Raw genomic sequence first — 27,171 nt, 5'->3', positions numbered from 1 at the left:
AACGCATTGTAAATTAATGGTGAGAGGTCATCAGCCTGAAACGTTGACCATTTCTCTCTCTGCAGATGCTGCCTGACTTGCTGAGTACTTCTCATTTTACTTCAGCTTTCCAGCATCTGCATTTTTTTTTGCTTTTTGATTATTATTGATTCTGCTCATGCAGCCTTTTGAAGGGAGAATCTGCCACTATGACTGGTATAGTCAAAACAACCTGCAAATTTTACATTGAGCAAGGAACCTTCTCACTCACAAGCAGAGTTGTCCTCAGTAGGTCAGCTGATAGCTCTGGATTTATTGCCATGTCTGTACATGTAGCTTCTCTGGTTCACAGGTGCCTAACCAGGAGTCCTGCAAGAGGACCACTGAGGATCAGGCAAGTGATTTTCACAAATAAACTCAGTGGATTCCCATACCATGAACCACTTCATGAAACTGGAGTAGTTTCCCTCAGCAGCCCCAACAAACTGGCAAAATAAAATCATGCTCACCCTCTCCCAGAATTAGCTATTTGGGGATGACTATAACGGAAAGAAATGAAGAAACCAGGGTACACAATCAAATTAACACCCACTCCCCCACCCACCTACACACTAGGGGCAATATCTGTGCTGTATCTCTATGATGCTAAGTGGGAAAACCAGGTAACACAACCATTTAACCCAGCCAAGGGAGAAAATGAACACAAAAGAGTTAAGAAAAATTGGTGCACTTAATCATCTGAATGTAAAAATAAGTGATTTCGGGAAGCTGCAATGATCTTGGTATTTAAAATGGCTTGTGCAGAAGTATTATGGTATTTTACTTCCGATTCTGAAGTCTCTTCCTCATTTGATGTGACAATCTTCAGATTGCTAAGAAAACGGTTGTCAGTCCTCAGCTCGCTCTCTCTCTCAGGCAAGACCACCAACCCAGGAAAGGAAGGGAAACAGCAGGCACTTTGTGTGCACGGTTTCTGGATGCAGAACCAAGATCTTCACATAAAACACAAAATCTACACTAGCCTGAGGCATCCCTCCTCCGATCTATTTTCTGCTCAACTAGTTTTAACTGAAGTTATTGAGAGTCATTAAAACACTCGCTAGCCTGTGGAAGTTAGCCAATTAAACTTTTAAATTGAGCTTTCTTGTTACCTCATCTGTCCCATGATTTCTATCCTTCCCTTTTCCCCCCACCCACATTACACCACAGTCTCAATTTTGTTGCAGTTCACCCACCATAGGGAAGGAGAGAGTCTGCTTCACACAAAACTGGTAGTACAAAGGACTTCTTACTGGCTGCATCATACTGATTACAAATGCTGCTCCCTTCATGATCAACCTTGCTGACATGCCGTAGAGTGTCAAATAAATATACTTAATGGAATATGAAATGCTTTCAGTAGTGATTTATTTTCAGCTTCTCCCACTTTGATGAAAAGGTTTTGCTGAGAAGCAACACTAAGTGGTCTCCTCAATCCCCAAAACACTCCTCAAAAAATTCTGGTTTTCTCTCCCATGTTCGGAGCACTTTGACTAGCATCGTACTCAAAATGCATACATCAAGGAGGATAGTTGTAAACGGAACCATTACATTAGTGGCTTATAATGTGGTAGTTCAAAAAGGTAAACTTAGTTGCTAAGATCTCTGGGAAATAAAAAGCTATAGTGGGTGAAAGTGATCATGAAGCTGATGGGTAATTGTTTTAAAAAAAACAAATGATTCCATTAATGCCCTAATTTGATGGAGAACTACTTACAAGTCATATAATGCGATCCCAGTCCCACATCACTGTGGTCAACAATTTGCTCGAGAAACAACTGCTGGATGGGTGGCAACTCACCACTTAGGTTTTTATCTTCTTGGAGACAACCAGTGGTAGGAAACCCAATGAATTAATTTAAATAATTACCATCCAGTAGCACTGATGTTTAATGTGCCTTCAGCATCCAAAGCAGATACAGTGCAGGTAGGTGGTTTCTGTTTCACTGTGGAATGTATCCAAGGACATGATTACTTGGGACGAGGGCAATATTGCCCATCCCCAACAGATTCTGATGGGTCATTTCAGAGTTAACCATTTCCATATAGGGCTGGAGATGCATACAAACCAGACAACAAATTTCCTTCTCCAAGGAAAGTTCATACCACTCAGAAAAATGTACACCGTTTCATACCAATCCAATATTCACTTTTACCAATATTTCCAGACTTCTTACACTTTGACAAGATTTGTGTTTGGTCGAGAAATCAACCACCTGATCAACAATCATTACATGATTTATGTCCTCTCACGAAGTCACCTACATGCCTTATCATTCCTCCATCAACATTGGTGGCTCAATGCATAAAACCTCACTTTGGTCAGAAGGTTGTGGGTTGAAGCCTCAACCCAGATATCAAGCACAGTATCTAGCCAGTACAATAGAGGGAGTGCTATAACTTTTGGCTGAGAAGTTAATTCCAAACCTTGTCTGCCTTCTCAGGGGGACAATAACAGAAAAACTACAAATACTAATGTTTTAATAGTTGTTCTAAGATGAACATTTCACATTATATTTAATTTATAGAAATTAAAGTATTTGTTTCATTTTTGAAGTCAATCCTTCAATAAAACACCCATTGCTTTATAATCCAGTCTGCAGGAATGTAGAAAGATTTCACAGCACCAATAGGAGCTATCCCCATAAGCCAGAAAAATACTTCTAATTCAACATTACTAATATAAAACAGAGTACAAGTCTCCCCCTGGTTACAACAGGGTTCCATCCCTATGAATTGTTTGTAACCCGAACAGTTCACAGGTCAGAAATGTAGCCGCAAACAGAGTTCTCACATGGCAGAAGATACCTGCTGCCACTGGCAAATCCATCCCGCCAATCTCCCAAATGCTCATTCGTATATACGGGCTGTAGGTAAGTGAGGCGTTCATAATCTGGCAGAATACTCTATCTGGTTATTACCACGTTATGAGAGCTTTCTATGTGCAAACTGATAGCATAATTTAAACTACCAGACTTGTGACTAAACCTCAAATATCCTTTACGGCCTGTGAAGTGCTTTAGTCTATAAACATACTATAAAACACAAACTTTTTCTTCTTTTCATTGCAGGGAGAAAGATGCCTACAGCATCATTCTGGCAACACGCCAACATGTTCAGGAGATAGATTGAGAATTAGGCAGGAAGAGGGCTAGGACTGGAAGTCCCCTTGAGTGGCTCTCTCTCTCACCACAGAGAGAGGGTTAAAAATAAAAATGAGCAGCAGAATGAGGTACTGCTTTATACGGCACTCTCATTGTAAGCAAATCTGGCCAACATCCAGGAGCAAGTTCTAAAGGTTTTACTGTAACAAAATATTACATTCTGGAGATTCAGATCACTCAATAAGAGACAGGTTAATGCAACTGGACAAAAAAAAAAAGCAAAGCAAAATTACAAGTAATGTTATCTGATATAATTAGTTAAATTATTTACAAGAGAAGCTAAATTTGGCTTGGAAACCACAAAGTTATTACCTTTAGAATGAGGGAGAAGGAATGAGGGTAGGGGAAAGAAATGGAGTTAAAAGTCCTAAAATTAAACACAAAATGTTGCAAATACTCAGCAGGTCAGGCCGGATCTGTGGGAAGGGAAACAGAGTTAATGTTTCAGGTCGAAGACCCTTCATCAGTAATGAGACCCTGTTCCGATGAAGGGTCTTCAAATCTGAAATATTAACTGTTTCTCTTCCCACTGATGCAGCCTGACGAGTATTTCCAGCATCTTCTGTTTTAGATTTCCAGCATCTGCAGTTTTGTTTTCTGATTTATATTTAAAAGTCCCAACTTTCTTTTGCTGTTACAGTGCCGAAACTAACAGCTTCTTCCTTTCATTAGATTGCTAACAGTCAAAGGACTTTTGACGAGATAATCAAAGACTTAAATTGCACTTAGAGACCACTTGGTCCCGCAGGCCTCAGCGGGCTTTAAGAGACCTCTTCTATTTTGCCTCTGGTCTCCTTTTTATGTATTTAGCTAATTTTCTTTTGAAACTCCTGATAGATTAAACAGAGTTTTCCCATCTCCATTAGGCTCCCACTCAAGATATAATTTCCACGATTAACAGAGCCCACTGTATAAAAATCTATGTATTTAAGATTTGACTAACACCTCCAGTCAGGCTCTCCACAAAGCTTTCCTTTCTCCCACACCTCAATTCACTCTCTCGTTCCTCTCCCTATCCTTCTCTCAGTTTAATTAATTGCAGCTTCCTATTCTTTATCATCCTGCAAGTCCACTCCATCCCAAAATGGAAACTTATTTCCTTCTCCAAATCATTACTGCTGGTTTTATTTCCCGGTTCTTGTAAAGTGCTGGAACATGGAAAAGATTGGATGCAGGGCAGTGCTGTCAACCGGAACACACAGCACAGTTGGTATTGCTGTTGTAACTTTCAGGAACTTTGCTCATCTGAAATTCAAGTACAGAACTAGAGAGTAAAAGGTCTTCTGTTGTACAAATTAAAGCCCCACTCATCTCTGAGCCACTCAGGAGATGAGTGATCAAACTGAGCTGTGGATTCTTCATGGAGACACAAGAGACTGCAGATGCTGGAATCTGGAGCAACACACACAGCGCTGGAGGAACTCAGGAGGTCAGGCAGCATCACAGAACATCCATTTGTTTTCATTGTTACAGGGGTGTTGTCCAAGCATCCAGTCATTACCTTGGATGTTGACTTGCATAATATCCCATCATCCGGAGTGGTGCCCACTCCCATCTCCACCTCTCGAGGTCAAAGCTTCCTCAACACAGGAATTGGAACAAAAAAAACAGAAGCTGCCAATCTGAAACAAGAACAGAAAATGCCAGAAGGGCCAACAGGTCAAGTGGCAACTGTGGGGAGGGAGAGAAACAATGTTTCAGATAAATGACCCTTTATCAGAACAGTTCAGATGAAGGGTCATTGAGATGAAGCAGTATTTCACCCTCCGTGGATGCTGGCTGTCCTGCTTCTGGCATTTTTATTTTGTTCTTCTTCCCTAAATCAGCTCCGCCACAATGAACCGGATCTTACTGAGAACCACTGCTACGACGGTTCCCACCACAATGAGATTGTGCCACACTTTGCAAGAGTCACGTGGTTATTGCGTGTGATTACACAGAAGACCTGGCACTACCTATCACAACTCATGGTAGAACATGCACAAGAAAATCATTCCTCTGGGAACATACACACACGAGCTGGTGGTCCCCACCTACAGCCATTTCAGTGGGTCTTCGAGTGAGAACTTCTAGCCCTGAAGTTTGAGTGCAAAATAGCTCGATATTTTTTAAACCATCTGCCTTCTCATATTTGACTGAAATAATGGGCCAATTACAGGTGTGCCACTATTCTAGTCACACACAGTAATTTTAATGGAAAACGTACACAAATCACTTCAGTCTATTGCTTATGCATGCCACCATGTGCTGAAGTATGGTTCTTTGCCAAGAAAGAGGTACTGCAGCTCAAAGAATGATGCAATAATTCCACTGGGCTGCCAATGGGAATTTCTAGTAAGTGAATGGAGAACATTCCATTCTCATAATGGGCAAAACTACTTAGGCTAGGGATTTTTATGCAAATGTGAACAAAGAACCACGCATTCCATCCATATCTGCTCCTGGAACAGAAGGGGATGGTGACATTAGTTGGGCTCACCACTGGAGGTGATTCAGCCTCAGTACTGTGTTTAGAACCTTCACTGATGGGAGACAAGGCCTCAGTTTATCAATAAGGTCGGACCTCTGACTCTGGAACATCAACCTAGATCATATGTTCATCTCTGCAGTGAGACCTCCACTATTTTACTGAATAACAAAAAGGTTTCATCGTGTGTGTGTGTGTGTGTGTGTGTGTGTGTGTGTGTGTGTGTGTGTGTGTGTGTGTGTGCGCGCGCGCACACATATATATATATATATATATATATATACACACACATACATACATACACACACACACACATACATACATACACACACACTATTATTCCTAGATGCCATACTGAAGATTTACCACTCAAGCAGAATGAAGTAAAACAGATCATAGCATTACTGCCACTCGGGGGAGCTTCCTCCTCCTTAAGCAGTCCCTCGGGATCAATGATGATGTATCCACTCAGGTTTTGTAGGTTCCGAGGTGGCTGATGAGATCACCACCTGCAGACTCTTCACAGATGGGGCAGGAGGTGCCCGATGGGGCATGTGGGTGGGTAGTTTGTAAGCTGGTGCACTCTTTCCACCACTTACATAGGACTTATATGTACTCCAGATGCATGGACTCAGGGTTCTTAACATCATATCAAATTCTCTCCACTTTGAGTAGTCATAGGCCAGGAATTACAAGGTGTCAATGGGGATGTGCTCAAAAACTCCTTCAAGCACGTGATAGATCCAACAACAGAGTTCAGAATAGATAGTCTGTTTCTGGAGTCTGATGACTTGGCCTGCCCAATGTAAATGCTGGTGTGTCACTGGGGCCTCAACAGTGGGAATATTGGCCTGGAAGAAGAAACTGACATTGGATCGCTTATCCCATAAGAGTATGTGGAGAAGCATTGGTGGTATATTGCCAGTGCTTTAAGGCATCAGCTGTAGGCTATCCAGGTCTCCAAAGCACATAAGAGAACATGGATAATCAGAGCCTAGTAGACCATGACTTTTGGCTTAATTTTGAGGTTTTAATCTCAAAATACCTTTTTGTTCATTGACCGAAAACTCTGCTGGCGCATCGAAGGCAGTAGTGAATTTTACATTGCTGTGAGCTTTCACCAAGATATGGCTTCTGAGATACGAGAAGCGGTCATCATCTTGAACCTTCATTGTTGGAGAGCAGGATGGTGAAGCAGAAGCAATTTGGTAGAGGAGGTTGTGTTTAAGGCACATCCTGTGTTTACTTCAGTAAGTGAGTCGAGAATGGCTGGACATTTGCTCGCTGAGCACACTCAAACACAAGCGTTATTTACATACAACAGCCTAACTAATGAACTTCAAGAGACCTTGGCTGTGCAGTGTTGTCACCACAGGTTCAACAATTTCCCATTAGCTCTGAAGATTAGCTCCACTCCCACACTGCATTTGTTGGTTGCACAGTCCAGCATTGCACCAAAAAACATTGAGAAAAAATGTTGGGGTGCTGACACAGTTTTGTTTGATTATAGTCTACACTGAGATTGGTTCTGTTGTACACCCACCGATCATGGAGCAAACGCAAGATGTAAAGGAATTTCTATGGGCAGCCAAATTTGAGGAGCATTCTCTCCCAATTGATGGAGTCAAGGCTTTCATGAAGTCAAGAAAGACCAAGTATTGTAGGCAGCCATTTGGGAGCCTACAATGATTTGGGTGTGGGGGGTTGGGGGTCAGCTATTCAGCCACGGGGGGGGGGGGGGGGGGGGGGGAGGAAACAGTTGAGAAGGCTCCTGGTGATGACTTTTTCCATGACAGACAGCAGGGAGACCCCTCTGTAATTATCATATAGACTTAAAGATTCTGTAATTATGACCATCTTCAAGGTCCCTTGGTATATCCTCCTCTTCCCAGATTCAGGACTAAAGCTCCTCACCACAGAGTTTACCACTAATGGTGGTACCATATAGTCCTGATGCCTTGTTACTTTTTAGCCAGGATAGGACTAAAAATCATAAAGGCCAGTTAGGAGTAGTGGGGAGAATGGCCCTAATGAATTCATCCCTGATGAATTCACTCCATACTTGGCATTCATCGAAGTGAAGTCTCCAGTGTTTCGGTGGTAGATGGATTTTTACATCACTGACTATTAGTTCTTTAGGTCAGGGGTTCTCTGCTGTACTTCTGCCTTAAGTTGACTGTAAAGTTGTTTCTCTTCTCTTGAGGAATAGTGGGCTTCTAATCCAGGAACAACTTATTTGCAGGTAACTAGTTCCACAATCCCCTGGCCATTCTCATCAAGGTTCTAGGCGGACAAGCCCAAAACCTCTTCAAAAAAAAAGGTACCAGTTATGGTGGATCAGGCCACAACACTGACCACACTTCAAAAGTACTTTGAATCTCAAGAACACTAGCACTAAAACTTGAGCCACAATTGATGCTTACAAATAGATGATTCTGAGGCACATTGCATGCAATAAAAGACTTTTGCCTTTGCAATGTGGTGACGGTACATTCAATAACAGAAGGGGCCAGAAAAGATTTTCAGTGGGAGTTGGTATAACCATCACTTTTGTAGAACGCTAGTCATTTGCAACATACATAAGTATCCAACAGCTTGGACTCAATCTGTGCTCATCAGAGTGCAGGACTTCACCATACAACATGGAACGCCATCAGAGAAATGCGACACCTACTTGCGGGCAATTAGTACCATGCCAAGATCAACATTTGGTGATCCAGTCACCAGATCTGCAAATCAACCTGTGGATCAACAGGCAGCGTAAACTTCAACAGATGTCCCACTGAACAAGCAACGTGATCACCAGCATGGGAACAGTGCGCAGAATGCAGCAACATCAGCTGCCGGCAGGTGACACTCATCAGTTGCTAAGCGACAAAGACGACAGTCAGCAACCTTGGCCTGTGCTGCTTCTGCAGACAAGGATCAGGGGACTAAAAGGCACTATTAGTTCAGTGCACGTTTACATCCTGCTGAAAGCGGCACTCAGCTTGTAGATCTGCAAGTAACATCGCCACATTCCTCATGGCAAACAAGCTGTTTAAAAAAACCTCAAAGCAAGTACAAGAGAGAAAGAAGAACATGTCAAAGATTCTGATAATGGACAAGCATGAACCAGTTGGGCCAAATGGTCTTTTGCTGCGCTGCAATTTCCTCGTTATATATAAAGCCTTCAGATTTCTCTGCAGCATAGAACAGTGACATCATTGTGCAATTGGGCCTCAGTGTAGGATAAAGATCGTGCAAAGAATAACTACTGCGGTGGCCAGCAACAAGCAAAGAAACCTTTTACTTTCTTTGAGCTTTGTGCACTGTAGCACTATGGACGGTTAAACTGGTTTAATTCGTCACTGTAAAATAAGTAGCACCCGCACAATTCATCAGAAATCAAACAAATCTGTGCAAAAAGGACACTAATAGAAATACAATGCTTTAATTTGCGAACATCTTGAACCCTTTGCACCAATAACAAATAATCCTATACAGCTGTTATTTTTAAAAGTCAATTATTTTAAAATCATGACAGACTAAACCATGCATTCTTTTTGTAATAACTCCATTTTCAGCCATATTTGCTTTTCTCAAGGGCTGTGATTCAGTATTTGGATTCAATAGAAGTTCCAGAAGTCAAGTTCAACACATTTCCCATTATTGTATTACACATTCAGCAATGCAACAGAACTTGTATGCCAAAATACATTCCTTCCTGTTTATATTTTGATATTTTAAAGTGTCATTTGATCAGGCTGCTACATGGCAGATAAGTTCAAGAGGAAGCAAAATAACGGGCAAAATTGGTGCCACATTGCTGATGGCACCTGGATTGGAAATTCTACCTCACTAGTTTTTTTTTATTTCACTCTATTATGTCCTTCTGGACATGGAGACTTGATTATGGGATGGGCACAAGTGATGTGAGAGTGGTCAAAAGGCTTTTCATATTAAATAGCTAAAATGACACTCATAATGAGAGCAGCATCCAAAGTCGGAACTTTCCACAGACAGATAGGAATCATAAAACCTGCATCATCTTTGGAGAGGTTTGCATAATTAATGAGACCTGATGGGTAAATTAATGCTTCAATCATGGGCATACAATAAACAGCACACACCGACAATTAGTTATGTGCACCATCAATCACTTGAGGCAAGTGTAGAGGCAAAAAACCTGCAATGTTTTTTTCCAATGCAGTGCCTTGTTGTAAACAAATATTCCAGGTTGTAAAAGCTTCATGATTCAAGCGTTCAGTCATCCTATTTGCAATTGTTAACAGCCCGGCACTGCTGACAGACAAGAAAGATCCTTGTAGAAACACACTCGCATAGATTGGAACCGGGACCTCAGTTCTTGGGAGACTCTACATGGAAATAAAGCTCATGAGAAATTCAAATCAACTCCTCCCCCACCACCATTTGAAACCACATTATTCTCAGCTATATTGTCAAGGGTCACAGACCCAATTCATTTACACTTCAATCACATTGTTTGTCAAGGCACAAGGGTCAGCATTCATGTCTCAAATTAGAAGGTTGTGAGTTCAAGACCTAATTCAGAAACCTGAGTATTAAAAGAAAATGCAGGCTGGCACAGCAGTACTGAGGGAATGCTGCTCTGCTGAAGATGCCATCCATCAGGTGAGGCAACAAACAAGAGGCCCCGATGTGCTCTTAGGATGTAAATAATCCATGGCACTATTTGAAGAAAATCACAGGAACTTCCTTGGTCTCCTGGGCATTACTTTTTCCTCATTCAACACATCATTAAAGTCCTAGAACTTCCTACACAAAACCACCAAGGGAGCACCTTCACCAGAAGAACTGCAGCAGGTCAAGGCAGGAGCTCACCTTTCAATGGCGAGAGTGGGCAATAAATAAGCAATGCCCACAACCTGAAAAACAATTAAACATCAGCAGATTATCTGGTCATTGGGACAGTTATATTTGTGGTAAAAGTGGGTGCGTGCAAATTGGTCACTACATTTGCCTGATTTCACTTCACAAGTACTTTACACTTATAAACACCTTTTCATATATCAGGTGTTTTACAAGTACATCAGAAACACAAGTATGTGAACCTTTTTTTTCCCCCACAAAAGCTACCCTCAAAAATGTTTCTAGTTCAAGCGTAAATCTGTCAATTTCTTTTATAACAACTAGGCTACAATAAGCTTTGCTGAATAAATGGTGGACTTGCATTCACTGATGCTTTTTATAACAATTATTGGCCCGAAAATTGGTGAAGGGGGTGCTGCCAGGGTTCTACACCCTCCTTCTAGAATGGGCCAACCCAATACCCAGTGCAAACTTTTTCCACTGAAGCTTTCCCTGCCCTGACCACCCAGGCCCTGGGCAAAACAAGCCTTCCAATCAGAATCTCACCGAATTGCTTTGACAGCTAGTTTAGCCATCCCAAGTCTAACCAGCTGTCAAAGAGTTTGAATATGAATGTATATGTCAAAAACTGAGTTAAACATACCATTAAAAACTTAAATTATTGAAACATTTTTTAAAAAATTAAATATTTAAATTGTCAATTAAATCAAAACATGTAAATGGCATCCTTTTCTCCCTCAGAGTGGCTGCTCTCCATTGAATAATCCATGTTGCTGTGCCCGTCCCAGGTCTGGCCCAGCACAGGTTCAGTGGACAGGATTTCCCTCGCATACCTTCTGCCAACTTCTTGCACGCTTCTGCGTGCAAGATCACATTGGCGCATGATGCCTGTGCAAAAATCCCAACCCTCCTCGCATTTCTGAGGTTAAGGCAGTTTCATGTGAAATTAACAGCCTTATGGCAGAAGATTCAGGTTTTGAAAGGGGACCCAATGTTGGAATAAAAGGAAGTGCAACTTGTAAATGAAGCGTCTGGAAATCACCATTTCAGATGGTTTTCAATCACCTTCTCAGAACAGTTTCACACAATTGCTTCACACATATTCTCACATTATGTCTACAGATTAAATGTTCCAGATAAACGATGTTATCTAATGTACTTCCTCTTTGTGACAACTAGTGTGAGCTGTCAATATGTAAACCAAAAACACTGCTATCAAATCACATTTTTAATGTGACTGTGCACTAGACCAGACACATAATTCAAACACACTTAGTTCTTATTGCAGCAAAATAGTTAGCAGTCAGATGCTTTTTTGTTTGCCTGGTACTGGGTCAGCCAACATAACATGCGGGCGAATGAATGGGAAAGATTTCCCGATGCTATCCAGTGTTCGTTGGTAAGGTTTTTGAGCATCTTATTTGGCTGATGTGCTCCCTGCTTTTGGCTGCTCATCGATGCTCAGTGTTGGCAGGATGGGCACTTGGGTCAAGCAGTGGGAACAGCCTACTTCCATCCAACCAATCACCACAAGAATTACCTCCTTTGTTAAGGCTGAGATGGAGGGGGGTGGGGAGTTCACAAAGTGTTTACACTTATCGGAATTCTACATGTGGTATCGCCAGAGGGGGAACAGAGGAAATTTATGAGGGGTTGTCACCGGAGAATTTTAGCTACGAGGAAAGATTTTGAAGGCTTGTTTTCCTTGGAAAAGAATAGTCTGAGGTGGAATTTAATTTATAAAAAGGAGGGGCCTAGACAGAAAACAGCTGGAAAGTATCCATTTCCCAACACAGGTGAGGCAGGATTAGAGAAGAATTAAGTGAAACCTTTCTCACCCAGAAAGTACTGCGATCTGGAACTTGTTACGACAGACTAGTGGAAGAAAAATTCCTAAACAAAGTTCATAGATGAGCATCTGAAGTGTTGCCGGCCTGAAGGTTACAAACCAAGGACTGTGCAGTGGGATAAAAACAAACCACAATAAATGCTGGAAATACTCAGCAGGTCAGATAGCATCTGTGGAAAAAAACGATTCACGTTTCAAGTCTGGGACCCTTCATCATGACTGGAAAAGAGAGAAAACGAGTTAGTTTTCAGTAGCAGGAAAGGTGGAGGAGGGATGGGTAGAACAAAGGGAATACCTCTGTTAGGGTGAGACCAACTGAGCAGATACAGCCTTCACGTAGAAGTAGAAAGAGATGTTTGTGTGGAAGCAAGTTTCGGTCGACACCTTACAGAAGATGAGAAGGGAAAAAGATACCTCAGAGAGGGAGCGCAAGGCAAAAGGGGCATACAGAAGCCATGCCAAAGAGCAGGGGACTTAACAAGGCTAGCACTCCTGGAAGAGAAGTGGCAGCGAATTCAACAGTGAATGAAAATCAAAAAAGAAAACTGCACAGTTACTTTGGGCTGAATAACCCTGGATGGGCAGAATGGCCTCCTCCTGTCCTGTACTCTTTCCAAGACTCAAAAAGGTTAATTTTTTTCCCCACCAACTGTTATTGAATTCATTAAACTCATCCATCTATTCTTGCCCAACTTCTATAAATGTACCAGTACTGCCAACAACTCAATAAGCAAAAAAAAATTATGTACTTAATTCCAAAGGAGGAACAGGCTTGCTGCCCACAAAGCTTACAGCAGCCAACAAGCACTACAGCATCCATTCAGCCTCCCAACAATGTACTTTGTGCTGCATGCAAAAAAAAGAGGCACGCGCGTGTCGAGCTGAATACAAAATCACCCCATTAAAGTGCAGAGCTCTTGCTTCTAGGCAACGGGAGTGTTTCAATCATCTTCACTGCTAACAGCAGCAGCAGCCAAAACAGAAGCTCACACAGGTTTTGGGGCAGGGAGGAAATTAATTTTTTTTATATAAATATTGCCAATGCAGCCTATGTCTGTCTCTTTATAATTCACCAAAGGGCAGGAGAGTTTGCCCTATTATTCCAATTTCTCCTTTGCCTTCTCCTCCCTCAGCCTGTAGTCCTGATCTGGAGTCCCATCAAGCTGATTCAGTAAAAGGTTTGGTACAGCATGTTCTCACCCACAGCTGTCATAAATGCTGTGGAATTCTGGCTGAACATTCAGATCTACCAGTGGCCCATGACATCATCCCAAGGATATGGCTGAATCCCAGCCAAAGCAAAAAAATCATTCTGCTTTTTTCCCAAGCGCTCGCTCCCCCTCTTGTTTAAAACAATAATGAAGTAGAAAGGCTTTGTGTGTACAATATTTCTGAAGGGCAAGTTTAAGGAAAGGATGAAGTGGATTACAAACACGCAACTATTTTAACACTCAGGAGAGAAAAGGGGCTCATTCACTTTTACTCATACATTCAAAACAAGTTATATCAAGTTCTGAAGGAGTGGTTTGATACTAATCCACAAGGACTGGAATGGCTCCTATCTCACTGTGCCCCAGTTCAGGGAGGGGAAGGGATAAATGGGAGTGTGGATTTCTACAGCATACCAGTTGTAACTCGGAGAAAACCACAAGGTGCTTTACAGCCAAGTACTTGAAGTGTAGACAGCACTGCAGTGTATGGAACCGTGGCAGCTGTTCTGGACACAGCAAGATCCCACAAGCTGCAGTATAGCAATGACACATTGTCTGCGCTTTGGTGAATTTGACCGAAGGATAAAATACCGAATGGCACACCAACGATAATGCTCCTGCTCTTCAAAAATTGCCGAGGATCCATCTGAGATGAGGCCTCAGTTTTAAATGTCATACCACAAGAGGGTACCTCAGACAGTGTTGCACTCCTTTAGCACTGCATCAGTAACATCACCTTCTACTTCCCGCTGCAATCTCTGGAATCGAACTTCAACCCACGCCCAGGCTCAAAGATGATAGTGCTTCCAATGGAAATAGAAGGGGGTATCCAAAATACCTGCCCATTTATGCCATCCAATAGCCATCAGATGTCTGTTGTAAAAAGCACTGGTGTGGAGCTGTGGTAGAATCAGCCGTAAAGCCTCTGATGGTCAAGTTGCCTCAGACTTGCTGATGGCACTTGGGCCAAACGTTGGAGGGAGATGGGAGGGGAAACTGACAGAATAAGGAAGAAAACATTTTCATAGAAGAGAAAAGCAGCTCAAGAGTTTGCAAATAAATTGGAACAAATTATTTGATATAGATTGAAGTTCACTTTGCAAGGTTCGCACGTTTATAAGATGCTGGTACCAGAGCAGCCTTACAGTGGAAGTGCAGGAGGTCTTCTCTCTGTAGACAAGCCAATTGTTAGATGCATGAACACACTTAACAGACTAGATACACAAAAGGATCACTCAAAAGGCATGGGATTCTGAAAGACCATACCAATATCCTTTGAATGCCAAAGTGTCAAAAGATGACCAAATTCAATGGATTAGACACTACACTCTGCTTTTGGAACTTGTTGATTTATACCTTCAAAATACATTATAAGGAGTTTAATCTATAAAATTCCTAGAATAGGGCAGATTCCCATAAATTGTTCCCTCAGGATGGAATAGTTTGGAACTAGGAGGGACAGTGTTGGGATAAGGAATTTGTCATTTAGGACTAAGACAAGGAGCAACGTTTTCACTTTGAAATTCTCTGCCCAGCAGATTGTGGATGCTCATTCCCCGAGTACATTCAAAACTGAGAGCGCGCAAGAAATGCGTGAACTTGGAGAATTGAGAGATAAGGGAATATGGTAGGAATGTGGAAAGGGTAGAAATCCAGCTCATTGATTGTTGGAGCAAACTCAAGAGACTTGATTCTCCAACTAATTTCTTATCAAGGGTGAAATGCTGCTGGGTATGTCTATCCCCAGCAGTAGGAGTAATGTGTGTTGTTCAACTAAGGAAGCATCATGCAAGACATTTAGTAAGGACAAACCAAGTAGATCAACACATGATTTATTTTCTATAATTCAACAATGCGCTAAATAAGCCAGTGACAATCCTACATAATGCGTCAAAAGAGTTAGCTCATCAGTTTCCATCAAATGTTCTCTCAGACAGCACAAAGAAACATGTTGTACTTTTTGAAAAGGATGACAATTATAGATAGATCCTTGAGGGAAATAAACTGCACACAAACAAAATAAAAATATCCACTGCTGGACTCATTTAATACACAACACTCCAAAAGCCTGTCAAGTGCAACAGCAGTGGAAATGGAATTAGTCACAAGGACGTGTTGGCGACAGGCAATCTACTTTATTCTACAGATGTTAAGTTTGGTGTTGTGCTATCCGTTTGGAGGAGGAGTGACGAGAGTTCTTGACCAAGTCTGGAAGAACTGTAAAGAATAAAGTGAGTTATTGTTCTGCTTGTGTCCATCCAAGTCATACATCCTTCCACTGGCGGACACAATGGCATGGGTTTACTCAGTAAATGCTCCTATTAAGTTCTTATAACCCCAAGAAGAAATGCTGGTGGGTAGATCTATCCCTAGTACTATGAGCAATTTGAGCCGATGAACCGAGAAAGCATCACGCAAAGTGTTTATTGGTTCATACACGAGTATGATTTATTTTCTATTGTTCAACAATGTGCTAAATCAGTCAGCAATAACCTTGCATTTAGATAGACTCCCATGGACATGAAATGAGTGGGATTTAAATGCCTGTCTAACTATTATGTTGGGCAGCTCTTCAAAAGCCTTACAATCCTATCAGTTTGATGTTAACAAGAGCTACATGATCAGTGATATTAGGAACCAGGTTGCAACCAAGGAGCCCTGTCACATTATTTGGGCATGACTCAGGAAATCAGTCTTCTGTGCCTGGACCAGCAGAGGCTAAAATGAGGAAGCTCAGTCATCTGCTGCAAGGTCAGTGATGGCAACTATGTGCTGTAGAGCTTGCACATGTCATGTGCATATCCCTGGTCTTAATACTTTGATTGCGGTTTTACACAGGCTGATACTCTGTCCTCATCTCCAAAATCTCCTCCAACCTTCTAAAGTTTCAGCGCTCTGCCAGCCAAAGACTTCTGTACCTCACCAATTAACTTTGCTCCACTCTCAGTTGTGGTGCACCCAACAGATCCAAGCTCTGGAATTCCTTCCTTAAACCACACCACCTCTCTGCCTTAACTCTCTTCCTTTCAAATGCTCCACAGAACAAAAGCTTCATTTGTCCAAAACATATCTCTATGTGGCCTGGGGGTAAACGTTGTCTGATTAAACTCTTCTAAGATGTTTTGGAATGTTTTATGGTGCTGCAAGCAAGTTGGAATTTAGAAATAAAAGAACTGCTACAATGGTACAGGATGTTAATGAGGCCACACTTGACGTCTTGGGCACAATTTTGGTCCCCTTACTTAAAAGATAGTAGTGTTGGAGTCAGTCCAACAAGACTAATTCCTGGACTGAGAGGATTATCCTATCATGAGTGGCTAAAGTAGTTGGATCTGTGTTCATAGGCATTTAGAAGCTTGAGGGGTGATCTTATTGGAACATACAAAAACTTAAAGGGGCGCGGCAGGGTAGATGTTGAGATGCATCCACTCGTGAAAGAGTCTCAGCTAAAGGAACAACGATCTCCTCATCCTGTAGCTAAGGTGCGTAGGAATTTCTTGTAGCAGAAATTGAATCTCTTGAATTCTCTACTCCGGATGATTGTAGAAACTAGATTAGTGGGGATGCTTAAAGAGGGGGAAGGTACATTTTTTGAAAGAAAGATTGGGGATTTCAGGGCCATATTAAACAGGCACAGAAGAGGAGTTGAGGCCTGAGGGCCTGAGGCAGATCAGCCATGATCACATTGAATGGCAGGACAGGCTTGAGGAGCCAAGTGCTCCTATTTTGTGTTCTTACTGGCATCTTGTCAAAGGAGAAAATGTTCAGATGAATGACCATTGACCAAAATTCCTACATGCCTGGCTTCGTAGCTCCTGAGTATTTCCAGCATGGTCTATTTGTATTAATTATGACACCTTTTATGAACACAAGGTGTAATTGTTGCTGCAGTGACTGCCCACTCCACTGCAGAGTTGGCGTGGGACAAACCTACAGAATAAAAGAAATGACTGCCTGAACTTCCCACAAACACCCTTGTACAGTGCAAAGCCAAGTTCTAATGAGCCAAAACAAGACGTAAATGGGGAAAACAATCCACAATTCTAAAGTCGAAGGAGCCCATTATAGGTTTAAACTCTCTAGTCCGGCACCTTTGGAACCTGACTGGTGCTGGACCAGACCACAGAAATATCCCAATTACCTTCTTCTGAGCAGCAGAACTGTTTTGTTTTTGGTCTCGACAGTCCCAGGGCAAGTCAAAGGTTCCGAGAGCTGTCCATAAACTGAAGTTTCCATAAGTCAGAAACACTGTAGGCAAAAGTTGCACTGATAGGTTGATGCTCTACAAATCTTTGTTAATTTTAGATCTTAGCTATATCCAAGTTAGAATTGTTTAATTAGCACAGATCTACACTACAGATTCAAAACATGCTGGATCTCAGGAGTTGCCAGTCCACAGAATGCCAGACTGGAGAGTTTCAACCTGTAACAGGAGATCAACACCCAGGCTCACTGCACCATTAAAATAAATAATGATTGATCAGTATCAAGAACTCCATCTGTCTGCTTTGGTTTCATTTCCTGTGATACCTCTGCATAACAAACCTGCCTCAATCTCTGTTAGAGACTATTCACTTGGCAACCCACATGTCCATGCCTCACTCACTTTGTGGGAGGGAGCTCTCAATTTCCACTGTGTGAAGAAGTGCTTCCTGACATCATCCTCCAATGGACGAACTATAATGTGAAAGGTTATAACCCCTCACTCTGGACTTCCCCACTCTTCAAACATACCCAAAGTCTGTGTCATTGGCAAAGTCAGCTGCTGCTCATGCTGATAGCTCGAGAAGATGGTGGTGACCCACCTTCCTGAATAAGTGCAGTCAGTGTGGTAATCGATATCTGATGGTCTAATTTTACTCTTACTTCACAATGTTGCAATAACTTAGCATGAGTCACTCGGTTAAAAACTGCCCATTTGAAGCAGAATTAGATCACTATGTCGCTGTGGTTCTGGAATCAAATACAGAACCAGACTGGGTTGTCAGATTGCTTCTTCCCCCAAAAAGAAGTGAAACCCATGCAATTTTTCAACATTTGATGGGTCATCATAACCAAAACAAGCTGATTAGTTAAATATTTTAATTTGACCAACCAAATTTAAATTTATTATCTGCTGTGGTGAGACTTGAACCTACATCTGTTTCAGTGGACCTCACCTCCAAGGACAAGACCGGTAAAGTAACCACAATACTTCTGCACCTTAATTCGCTCCACAACCTGATCAACTCTTGTAAACCATCTGCAAATTTAAATCAGTTACCACTGCAATTTTCAAACAATATAACATTAGTATTGAGTAACCCCTTGTAAAATCCCAGCTGTTAAGTCATCGGGAAGGCATTTGTTTAATTGAAGGTTCCATTTCCCTATTGCCCACCCTTTCTAGGTGTTAATGAAGAGTACAACTTGATTAGAATGCAGTATTAATGCTAACCTCAGACCATCCAGCAAATGAATTAAATCATTACCTAAAATGCTGAATATTCAATTCTTCCCGTCTCCAATCTTAGGCAATCCCTTAAGATCAATAATGACACATTTCCATTCCATTTTGGTGGACCAAAGTGCCCAATGCTATGACTCTAGTTTTCTGCGTTCTGAGGTGGTTGCATCCTGAGGCTAATGTGGGAACCACAGATTTTCCCACAGAAGTTGCCAGACAAGCAGCTGGATGGTTTGTGAGATGGTGGGCTCCTTCTGCCATTTACACAGGGCTTGCTCATACTCCTGATGCATCACCTTTTAGATAATGCATCACCTCAACAGCAGACCAACTAGAGTCAGTTGTATCACCTTTGAGATAGCGCTGGTATTGACCCATTTGCTGGATGGTTAGAAGTTCACATAATCCTGTACTCGAACCAAAGTGTACTCTTTCACTCAAACAAAAGCCTGCTTTACTATTAAATGTTTCCCAAACATATCTAAATAACTAAAAAAAATTAATAAAACTCAACACACATGGAATGTAAGAGATTGAGGGGGTGACCTGATAGGAGGTATACAAGATCATGAGGAGCATAGACAGCTAGATAGCTCCCGGGGAGGGGTGCAAAAAACAAGAGGGCATAGGTTTAAGATCAGAGGTGAGAGACTTAAAGGGAACAGCTTCTCCACACAAAGGGTGGTGCACTTTTTAAATGAGCCACCAGAAATAGTGGTTGAGGTGGGCACATTAGCAACATTTAAAAGCCATCTCGATAAGTGCATGGATAAGAGAGGTTTAGAGGGCTATTGGCCAAACATGGACAGATGGAACGAGCTCGCTGGGCAACACAGTCGGCATGGATGAGTTGGGTCAAAAGAACCTGTTTTTGTGTTGCACGATTCTATGACACAATTTTTAATTATAAACAAAAATGTAGCTAAACAATTTTTAAATTAAGATTGAATACACCAATTAAATGAATAGGTCTATGCTTGACAAACCTACTGTAGTTGGTCTACCGTCGAGGGGCCAGATATGAACTGCATCCAACCCTCAGCTCAGAATGTCAAGGAAATCTCCTCCATTTAACCTTGTGAACTGCTAATGCAAACACTGCAGATAGCTGACATTTGTCTGTGGACCCGCTGGCAAGCTTTCAGTGCAATCAACCCAATTTTTAAGATGACATTCCAGTGCAGTTTGAGGAAGTGTTACATTGGTGATGGTACAGTTTATCCCCTCAGTCTGGGACTCGTGCTAATAATTTAATTGCACCTGGAACCTTAATACAACATCCAAGATCACCCAATTAAATTTGGTGAGAAGCCAGTCAACAAAGTCAAACTCTCAAATCCCTTCTTTCGTTTGAGAAATACCAGTTGCTTCATGCAAAGGTCTGGGAACCATTACAACTGGAGCATGGTATGAAGGGGAACAATATTTTAAAGGAGTGTTGAACTGACACCAAACTTCAGTTGCAGGTGGCAGGGAAGCCCATGAAGAATTATGTATTTATTTGAAGTCCCACAATGAAAGGAGACAGCAAATATTGCAACAAATATTTCAAGACAGTGATAACACAGGATGGAAGAAACTTATCTGGAGGGAACAGAGAGTAGATGAACAATGGTCAACATGAAAGCTTACAGCAGAGAGAAAACAGGTGCTGTGGTTTGAGAAGCAGATCAGAGATGCTCTCTTTCAAGCAAGATCCAGCAATGCAAACATTGCAACCTGAAATACTGACAAAGGATAAAGAACCACTTCCAATAAACCTATATTTTTCAGGGTTTGAAACAATGAAGCCACTGGTTATCATTAACCACATACTAAAAATGCCACTGTTAAGCAATTTGTAAGAGTAACAACTGCTCAGTTGGTTCTGCTCTAAGTTTGACTGAAAACTGACAGTGAAATTGATGTTTAAACAGCTAATGTTACAAGGGGCAAATTAGTTGCATTAGAACAGGATAAAAGAACATCAGGGGGGCTAACTTGACAGCACCTCCCAAGCCCACGACCTCCTCGACTAAGGAGGACAAGGCCAGCAAGTGCCTAGGAACACCACCACCTACAGGTTCCCCACCAAGTCACACATTATTCTGACTTGGAAATATATAGCCATTCCTTCATCGTCGCTGGATCTAAATCCTGGAACTTCCTATCCAACAGCATTGTGGGAGCACTTTCACGAGAAGAACCGCAGCAATTCCAGGTGTTGGCTCAGCTACTGCCTTCTCAAGGGAAATTAGGGATGGACACTAAATGCTCGCCTTGGCTTTAAAGCAACAAAGTGATCACTGGAATGAGGCTTTTCTTTTGCATATCATTGTAGAATGATGTTGTACTGATCAAAGGAAGTGAATTGGATTTTATAAATGTAGGTCACGTGAAGTGAAGCAGCTTAATGATTTGGTATTGGTTTATTATTGTCACTCGTACCGAGGTACAGTGAAAAACTTGTCTTGCATACCGTTCGTACAGATCAATTCATTACACGGTGCATTGAGGTAGTATAGGGCAAAAACAATAATTTGCATGACATTCCATCTTGCTATCCACTGTGTATTATCCTCAACATCCTTTTACCACTGGACATTGGTTAATAAATCCTGACATAATGATTAGGGTCCCAAAAAGTTTTTGGTTAATAAATCCTGACATAATGATTAGGGTCCCAAAAAGTTTTTGTCGGCAGGGGACATCAGCATGACAGTCGCCAAGACCTCCATTACATCAAAATCGTGTTTACTGTCATATGAACAAGTGCATGTATGCACAGGTGCAATGAAAGACTTACTTGCAGCAGCATCACAGGCACCTGTGCCATTTGTTCAGCATGCAGCATTTCATGACATACCTGCATTGTCAATACTGCATCGAGGATATTGGGCTGTGTTGTGTACTCAAAAGGCCTGAATGAAGCTCCAGCAAGCAACTTTAAGTCAGAAGCAGGTTGCTATAAACTAAATTCTGAGTATTCAGACAAGATTTGAACCCTGACCTTTGGAAAGACTTGACCAAATGCAAAGGCAAGCATAGCAACTAAAAATTATACTGCAGACCACCTGTGAGCATGGCCACTAAATATTACCTCATTTTATAATTAGTCATGGCCCTATACTAGAAACTTAACTTGGTGTATATTTCCTGTCATATTTGTTATACATGCTTATCTACAAGTTAGTGGGAATTGCCTCTGTTAAATTGTTGTGTTATCACTACACTGTTATACCACTGGAGGCAGTGCTGGCAGGAATGTATAATTAGAACACAGCTTCCCCTGCTCACTGAAAACTTACAATGGAAATACTATTACACAAGGTCAGAATGTACAAACCATTCAATTTATTCCTCATTCTTGAGCACACATCACCTCAAACCCCTCCACTGGTCAATACCACAGTGTACCACAGCTTTCACAGCACAGATACAGGGTATTCAGCCCACTGGTTCTGTTGTTTACCCTAGTTCCCTCCAAGTTTGTTTCATTTCAATCTATTAACTCATCCTTTTTATTTGTTTCTCCCTCAACCAACATGGGAAGAAAAATATAGCCTGTAGTCAACAGATTGCTGTGGGAAACTTGTCATACATAAATCCGGCGTCTTATTTTGCCACAATACTGTTCAAAAGAAGGGTTTTATTAGCTGGAAGGTGCCTTTCAATATCAGGAAAATAATTCTTTTTAAAAAAACTTAAATGTATTTTACTCAATTATATTTAAAAATCAGAACTGTTTTGTTTACAGAACAGGAAACCCACTCCCTCCTTCCTCTAGTCTATGACAAATTTGGCTCAAGACTCACTGTACATACTGTACCCACAGGCTTGGCACTGAGCCCAGGCTGGCAATTGGCCAGGTCCACAACAACATGCATCATCAGCCGGCACAAGCCACAGGGAAGGGAGGGGGGAGCTGAAACACACACCGCAACACACACAGCATACCAGAGCTTGCTTTTCACTTTAAAGCTGCCCAAGTTCTCCTTTTATATGCACACCTAAAAGAAATGGGGAAAAGACCATGCGAGCCACATTACCTGAGTGTGAAAGAAGATGCATCCTTAGCCGTAAGCTGTCCAGAAACCGTTTACCACAAAGTTCGCACCCATAGGTCTTCATTCCACTGTGCATCTTCCTACAGCAAAATAAGGGAAGAGCGTGTCAATATAATGCAATTGGAATCTGCAACTAAAGCCATCAAGCACTGTCCCTGCACTTCATTAATCTCTCTTCAGACACCTGCAACGGCTGTTCACCAGAACTGCTCGTGTCATTTTGCTTACGTCGTGGCTCATTGTTGTTAGGCATTTTAAATACACTATAGGGAAAATAGAAAAGACACATGTCAACCAGTCGATGTTGGCCAGTTCTCAAGATTCATCATTTGAAATGGCTCCCAATAAGAGTGACACATCTGCAAAATATAAATACTTGCCATACTCCCCGTCAATTTTGTGGCGCTAAAAATGGTTGAAGGAGACCAAAACCCTGTGAAGGGTCACTGAGCTGAACCATTATCTCCCTCTCTCTATACAGATGCTGCCTGACCTGCTTAGTTTTTCTGCACGTTACGCTTTCTTTCCAAAATTCCAACATCTGTAGTTTTTAAAAACCTGTAACTGAGCATCTTTCTGCACTTCAAATAAAGTTAATTTCTCTGCTACAATGGTCTCAAGAGAAGAGCTGCAGCTCTGCTCATTACACCATTTCTTCCTCCCACCAGAGGACAAGTGTATCAAAAAGAAATTCAGGCAGGCAGATGTCCAGATCAACTGGAGGCCGGTGAGGTGTGACCTTGATGGGAGTTGCAATCATAGAGCCAGCAGAGGCATAGAAGTAAAGCTTAACACAGCTTATTGGCATCCGATGAGGTTTAAGGAAGAGAGCAAGAATAAGAGCGAGCAAAACAGAGAGCACGTGAAACTGAGTGAACAGAAGAGCGACAAGTGTTAATGAGAGCAAGCAGCAAGGGTGAACAAGTGAGCAAGAGACAGTCAGTGAATACACAAGTGGCCCAGAGAGTGAAAGATGCAATTAAAGAAACTTGCATTCATTTAGCAGTATATTCTTCAGTGCAGCCCAGAATGCTTGGCAGCCAAAGGAAATTTAAAACTGACGTAATATTACAGTATAGACAAGGACTAAGAGTTCTGTGCAGCAAAGGTCCAACAATATATGAAATGAGCTACTAGTGGAAGTGGTTGAGTACAGTAGTATCATTTAAGCAGCATTTGGTTAGGTACATAGACAGGCAGGGATTAAAGGGATATGGGCAGAACACAGGAAATTAGGACTAGCTGGGTGGCCACTGTGGTCAACAAGGACTGGTTGGGCTGAAGGGCCTGTATCCATGCAGGCATAGTAGTGTAGCGGTTAGCATAATGCTATTACAGTGCCAGCAACCCCGGTTAAATTCTGGCCGCTGTCTGTAAGGAGTTTGTACGTTCTCCCCGTGTCTGCATGGGTTTCCTCCAGGTGCTCCGGTTTCCTCCCACATTCCAAAGACGTACGGGTTAGGAAGTTGTGGGCATGCTACGTTGGTGCCAGAAGCGTGATGACACTTGCGGGCTGCCTCCAGAACACCATGCAAAAAGATGCATTTCACTGTGTGGTTTGATGTACATGTGACTAATAAAGATATCTTATCTTATCGTTCTATGACTCTATAACACAAAAGGCCAAATAAAGAGCTGATTGGTGCCAAATGTTTGGGGTGACCCTTCATCTGTGACTTCCCCACATGCTCATTTCCAATGTTAACCCACTGACGATGCCATACCGAGGTTGTGGCCTCTGCCCTGGCTTTTGCTTCACCTGTTCGGAGGGCATTATAGAGCCAGAAGCTCTCACATCTACTGTTTCTACAGAGCTTAACATTCAGACCCCAGCCCCAAACTGGACTGTAATCCCATGGCCATTTGATTCCAACCCTTACCTTCAATCACGTTTCTGTTTGAAAAAAAAATTGCAAGGTCAAGATTGCTAAGACCCAACCCTGTGTGTGTGTTTGCTGAACCAGGAGGGGCTCTCCCCTTTAGTCCTCATACACTTATCAAATGGTAAAAACTGAACCACACCAACTGCCTCTTGAGAAAGACATTGCGACACGTGTCTAAAATTCAAAAGATTGTAGTAACGACCACAAGAGCAAAAAGGCCGCAGGAAAACCAACCACATGACGTTGCAATCAGCCATTTCAACTTCAGCACAAAACAATGTGCTCAGTGTAGTCCTATCCCTCAGGGAAGTGAGCAAAAGAAAAACAGTAATTTGTCCCCTATATCTTCCTCCTTTCAGTTTTCCCACAGTTTCATCACTAGAAGCCCTTTAGTTCCAAACCACGTTCTCTACCTCAGGCTATTTGAAAAGTGTATTGGTCCTTGTGCAAGAAGTTTTTGTGATGAACAGTTTTAAAAATAAATAGCACAGTTTTCACCTGTCTCTCCACAAGTTCAAAACTTTCATGTATAAACCTGTATACTGGGGTATCAATTTGTCTCTTGACTCAAGACCTCGCAACAAAAATGACAAGTTCATTCCACCCTCCGTCACCTCACAAGCACATTGTACCTTTTCCAGTGGCTCATTCTTCATACGAGAGGCCTGGGGAGAAGGTGCTGGTGATCACTCAACCATGGGAGGAATCGCACCCAAATCTTAATTCCATCTGACGGGCATACTGGTCCCACTGGAAGGGTATTTTGAAGCTGGAACCTGGCAGGATTTCCCCATTCTCAAGGACGGGACAAAGGTTAACTATTTCACCACTGCCAAATTCCTAGCTGACTCAGGCATGTCAGAGGCACAAGAGACTGCAGATGCTGGAATCTGGAACTAACACTAAAGCACTGGAGGAACTCAGCAGGTCAGGCGGGCATCTATGGAGGGAAATGAACAGTCAATGTTTCAGGTCAGGACCCCTTCATCAGGACTGGCCAGATAAAGGGTCTGGACCAGAAACATTGACTGTCCATTCCCTCCATAGATGCTGCCTGACCTGTTGAGTTCCTCCAATGCTTTGTGTTGTCTCAGCATGTTCTTGGTTTCCAAACCTGGAATGCCAGTAGACAAATTTAATAGTAGATAGCACACCCAGAGATCTTCATAGTCTTGCAATGTGAACATCTGGACTGTACCTTCACCATGGTGTTTGATGGGAACACAAGTCAAACCAGCACAGAAACAGCCCTTCAGCTACTGTATCCATACCAACACGTACTCATCCATAGTCCAGTATCCCTTCTCAAACAAAAATTTGACACAGAGAGGCAATATTAGCTCAGCTAAGTGATAGCTTGACAGAGGAGAGGAGAAGTGAAAGGCAGAGAGGTGAGGAGGAAACCCCAGGTCCTAGGCAAATGCACCAATTGAAGATCAAGGGAACAACAAGGAGCCAGAATTTAGAGTTTGCAAGGCTCCCGAAGGGCTGATGGCCAGAGGAGGTCAATAGAGTGAGACTTTCTGGCTAGTTTTTCTATAGTTAAAATGGTCAAAGAATTCCATTTTCACAAGGCCAAAAGACTGCTTTTCAGGCAATGGCCTTACAATAGCAATAATATATTTCAAGAGTCAATTTAATACATAACAACTCAAGCTACACAGAACAGCAGACCACTGATCCAATTCTCAGCAATCTTAGTTGGAGATGTAGTAAAAGTACTGGAATTTAAGGAGAAGCAGATTAACACACTAAAAATAGACAAAGCTATCGAGAACAATACTAAAAGGACAAGAAGCTCTAAGAGTGACAGAAGAGGGGTGGAGCAGGCTCACGGGAACATTAACACAACCTCAGATCAGTTGAGCTGAATGGCTGATTTCCATGCTAGTGATTTGATTAATCCCATGCAATTAGTCTACATACCTTAAAGTGACCTGGGTTCAATAGAGAAATGGAAGGGAAAAAACAAGTCATTTTTGATCCCTATCTGTGACTTTTTGCCAGAGGGAATGCAACTGTGTGGATACGCAATAAGGACATTCTAAGCTGGTCTCTGATGAATTCCATATTTGCAATATTTTACAATCATTGAAGTTTGCAGATGAAGAAAATCCAAACCTAGCTGAAGAAGAGGCTTCCATGTGGAATCAGCATGTTCAGGAGAGGAAAGGGATAGAAACATCATAGAGTGGATGCAAGTCAGCTAGGTCCAGAATGCACATCGCTGGCTTCTCGTAGACCATGTTACCCT

At 42.1% G+C, this 27,171-nt stretch overlaps 1 protein-coding gene across 13 annotated transcripts in view; it reads right to left on the bottom strand.

Moving 5' to 3' along the window:
- zbtb16a (zinc finger and BTB domain containing 16a) overlaps window positions 1-27,171 on the bottom strand; it is a 204,967-nt gene that overhangs the window by 94,190 nt on the left and 83,606 nt on the right. For 11 of the 13 annotated variants that reach the window (XM_052039749.1, XM_052039761.1, XM_052039757.1 and 8 more), the window contains exon 3: window positions 23,017-23,114. In XM_052039749.1, the coding sequence (XP_051895709.1) occupies window positions 23,017-23,114 (98 nt within the window). Of the gene's footprint in view, window positions 1-15,357; window positions 15,760-17,683; window positions 17,791-23,016; window positions 23,115-27,171 lie in introns of those variants that run through there. The other 2 variants (XM_052039760.1, XM_052039762.1) reach the window with 2 other exon arrangements.

The sequence above is a fragment of the Pristis pectinata genome, chromosome 27 (genome assembly GCF_009764475.1).
Source record: "Pristis pectinata isolate sPriPec2 chromosome 27, sPriPec2.1.pri, whole genome shotgun sequence".
Taxonomy (NCBI): domain Eukaryota; kingdom Metazoa; phylum Chordata; class Chondrichthyes; order Rhinopristiformes; family Pristidae; genus Pristis; species Pristis pectinata.
Note: the sequence above shows the minus strand (reverse complement) of the source record. Positions and strands in the feature narration are given on the sequence as shown.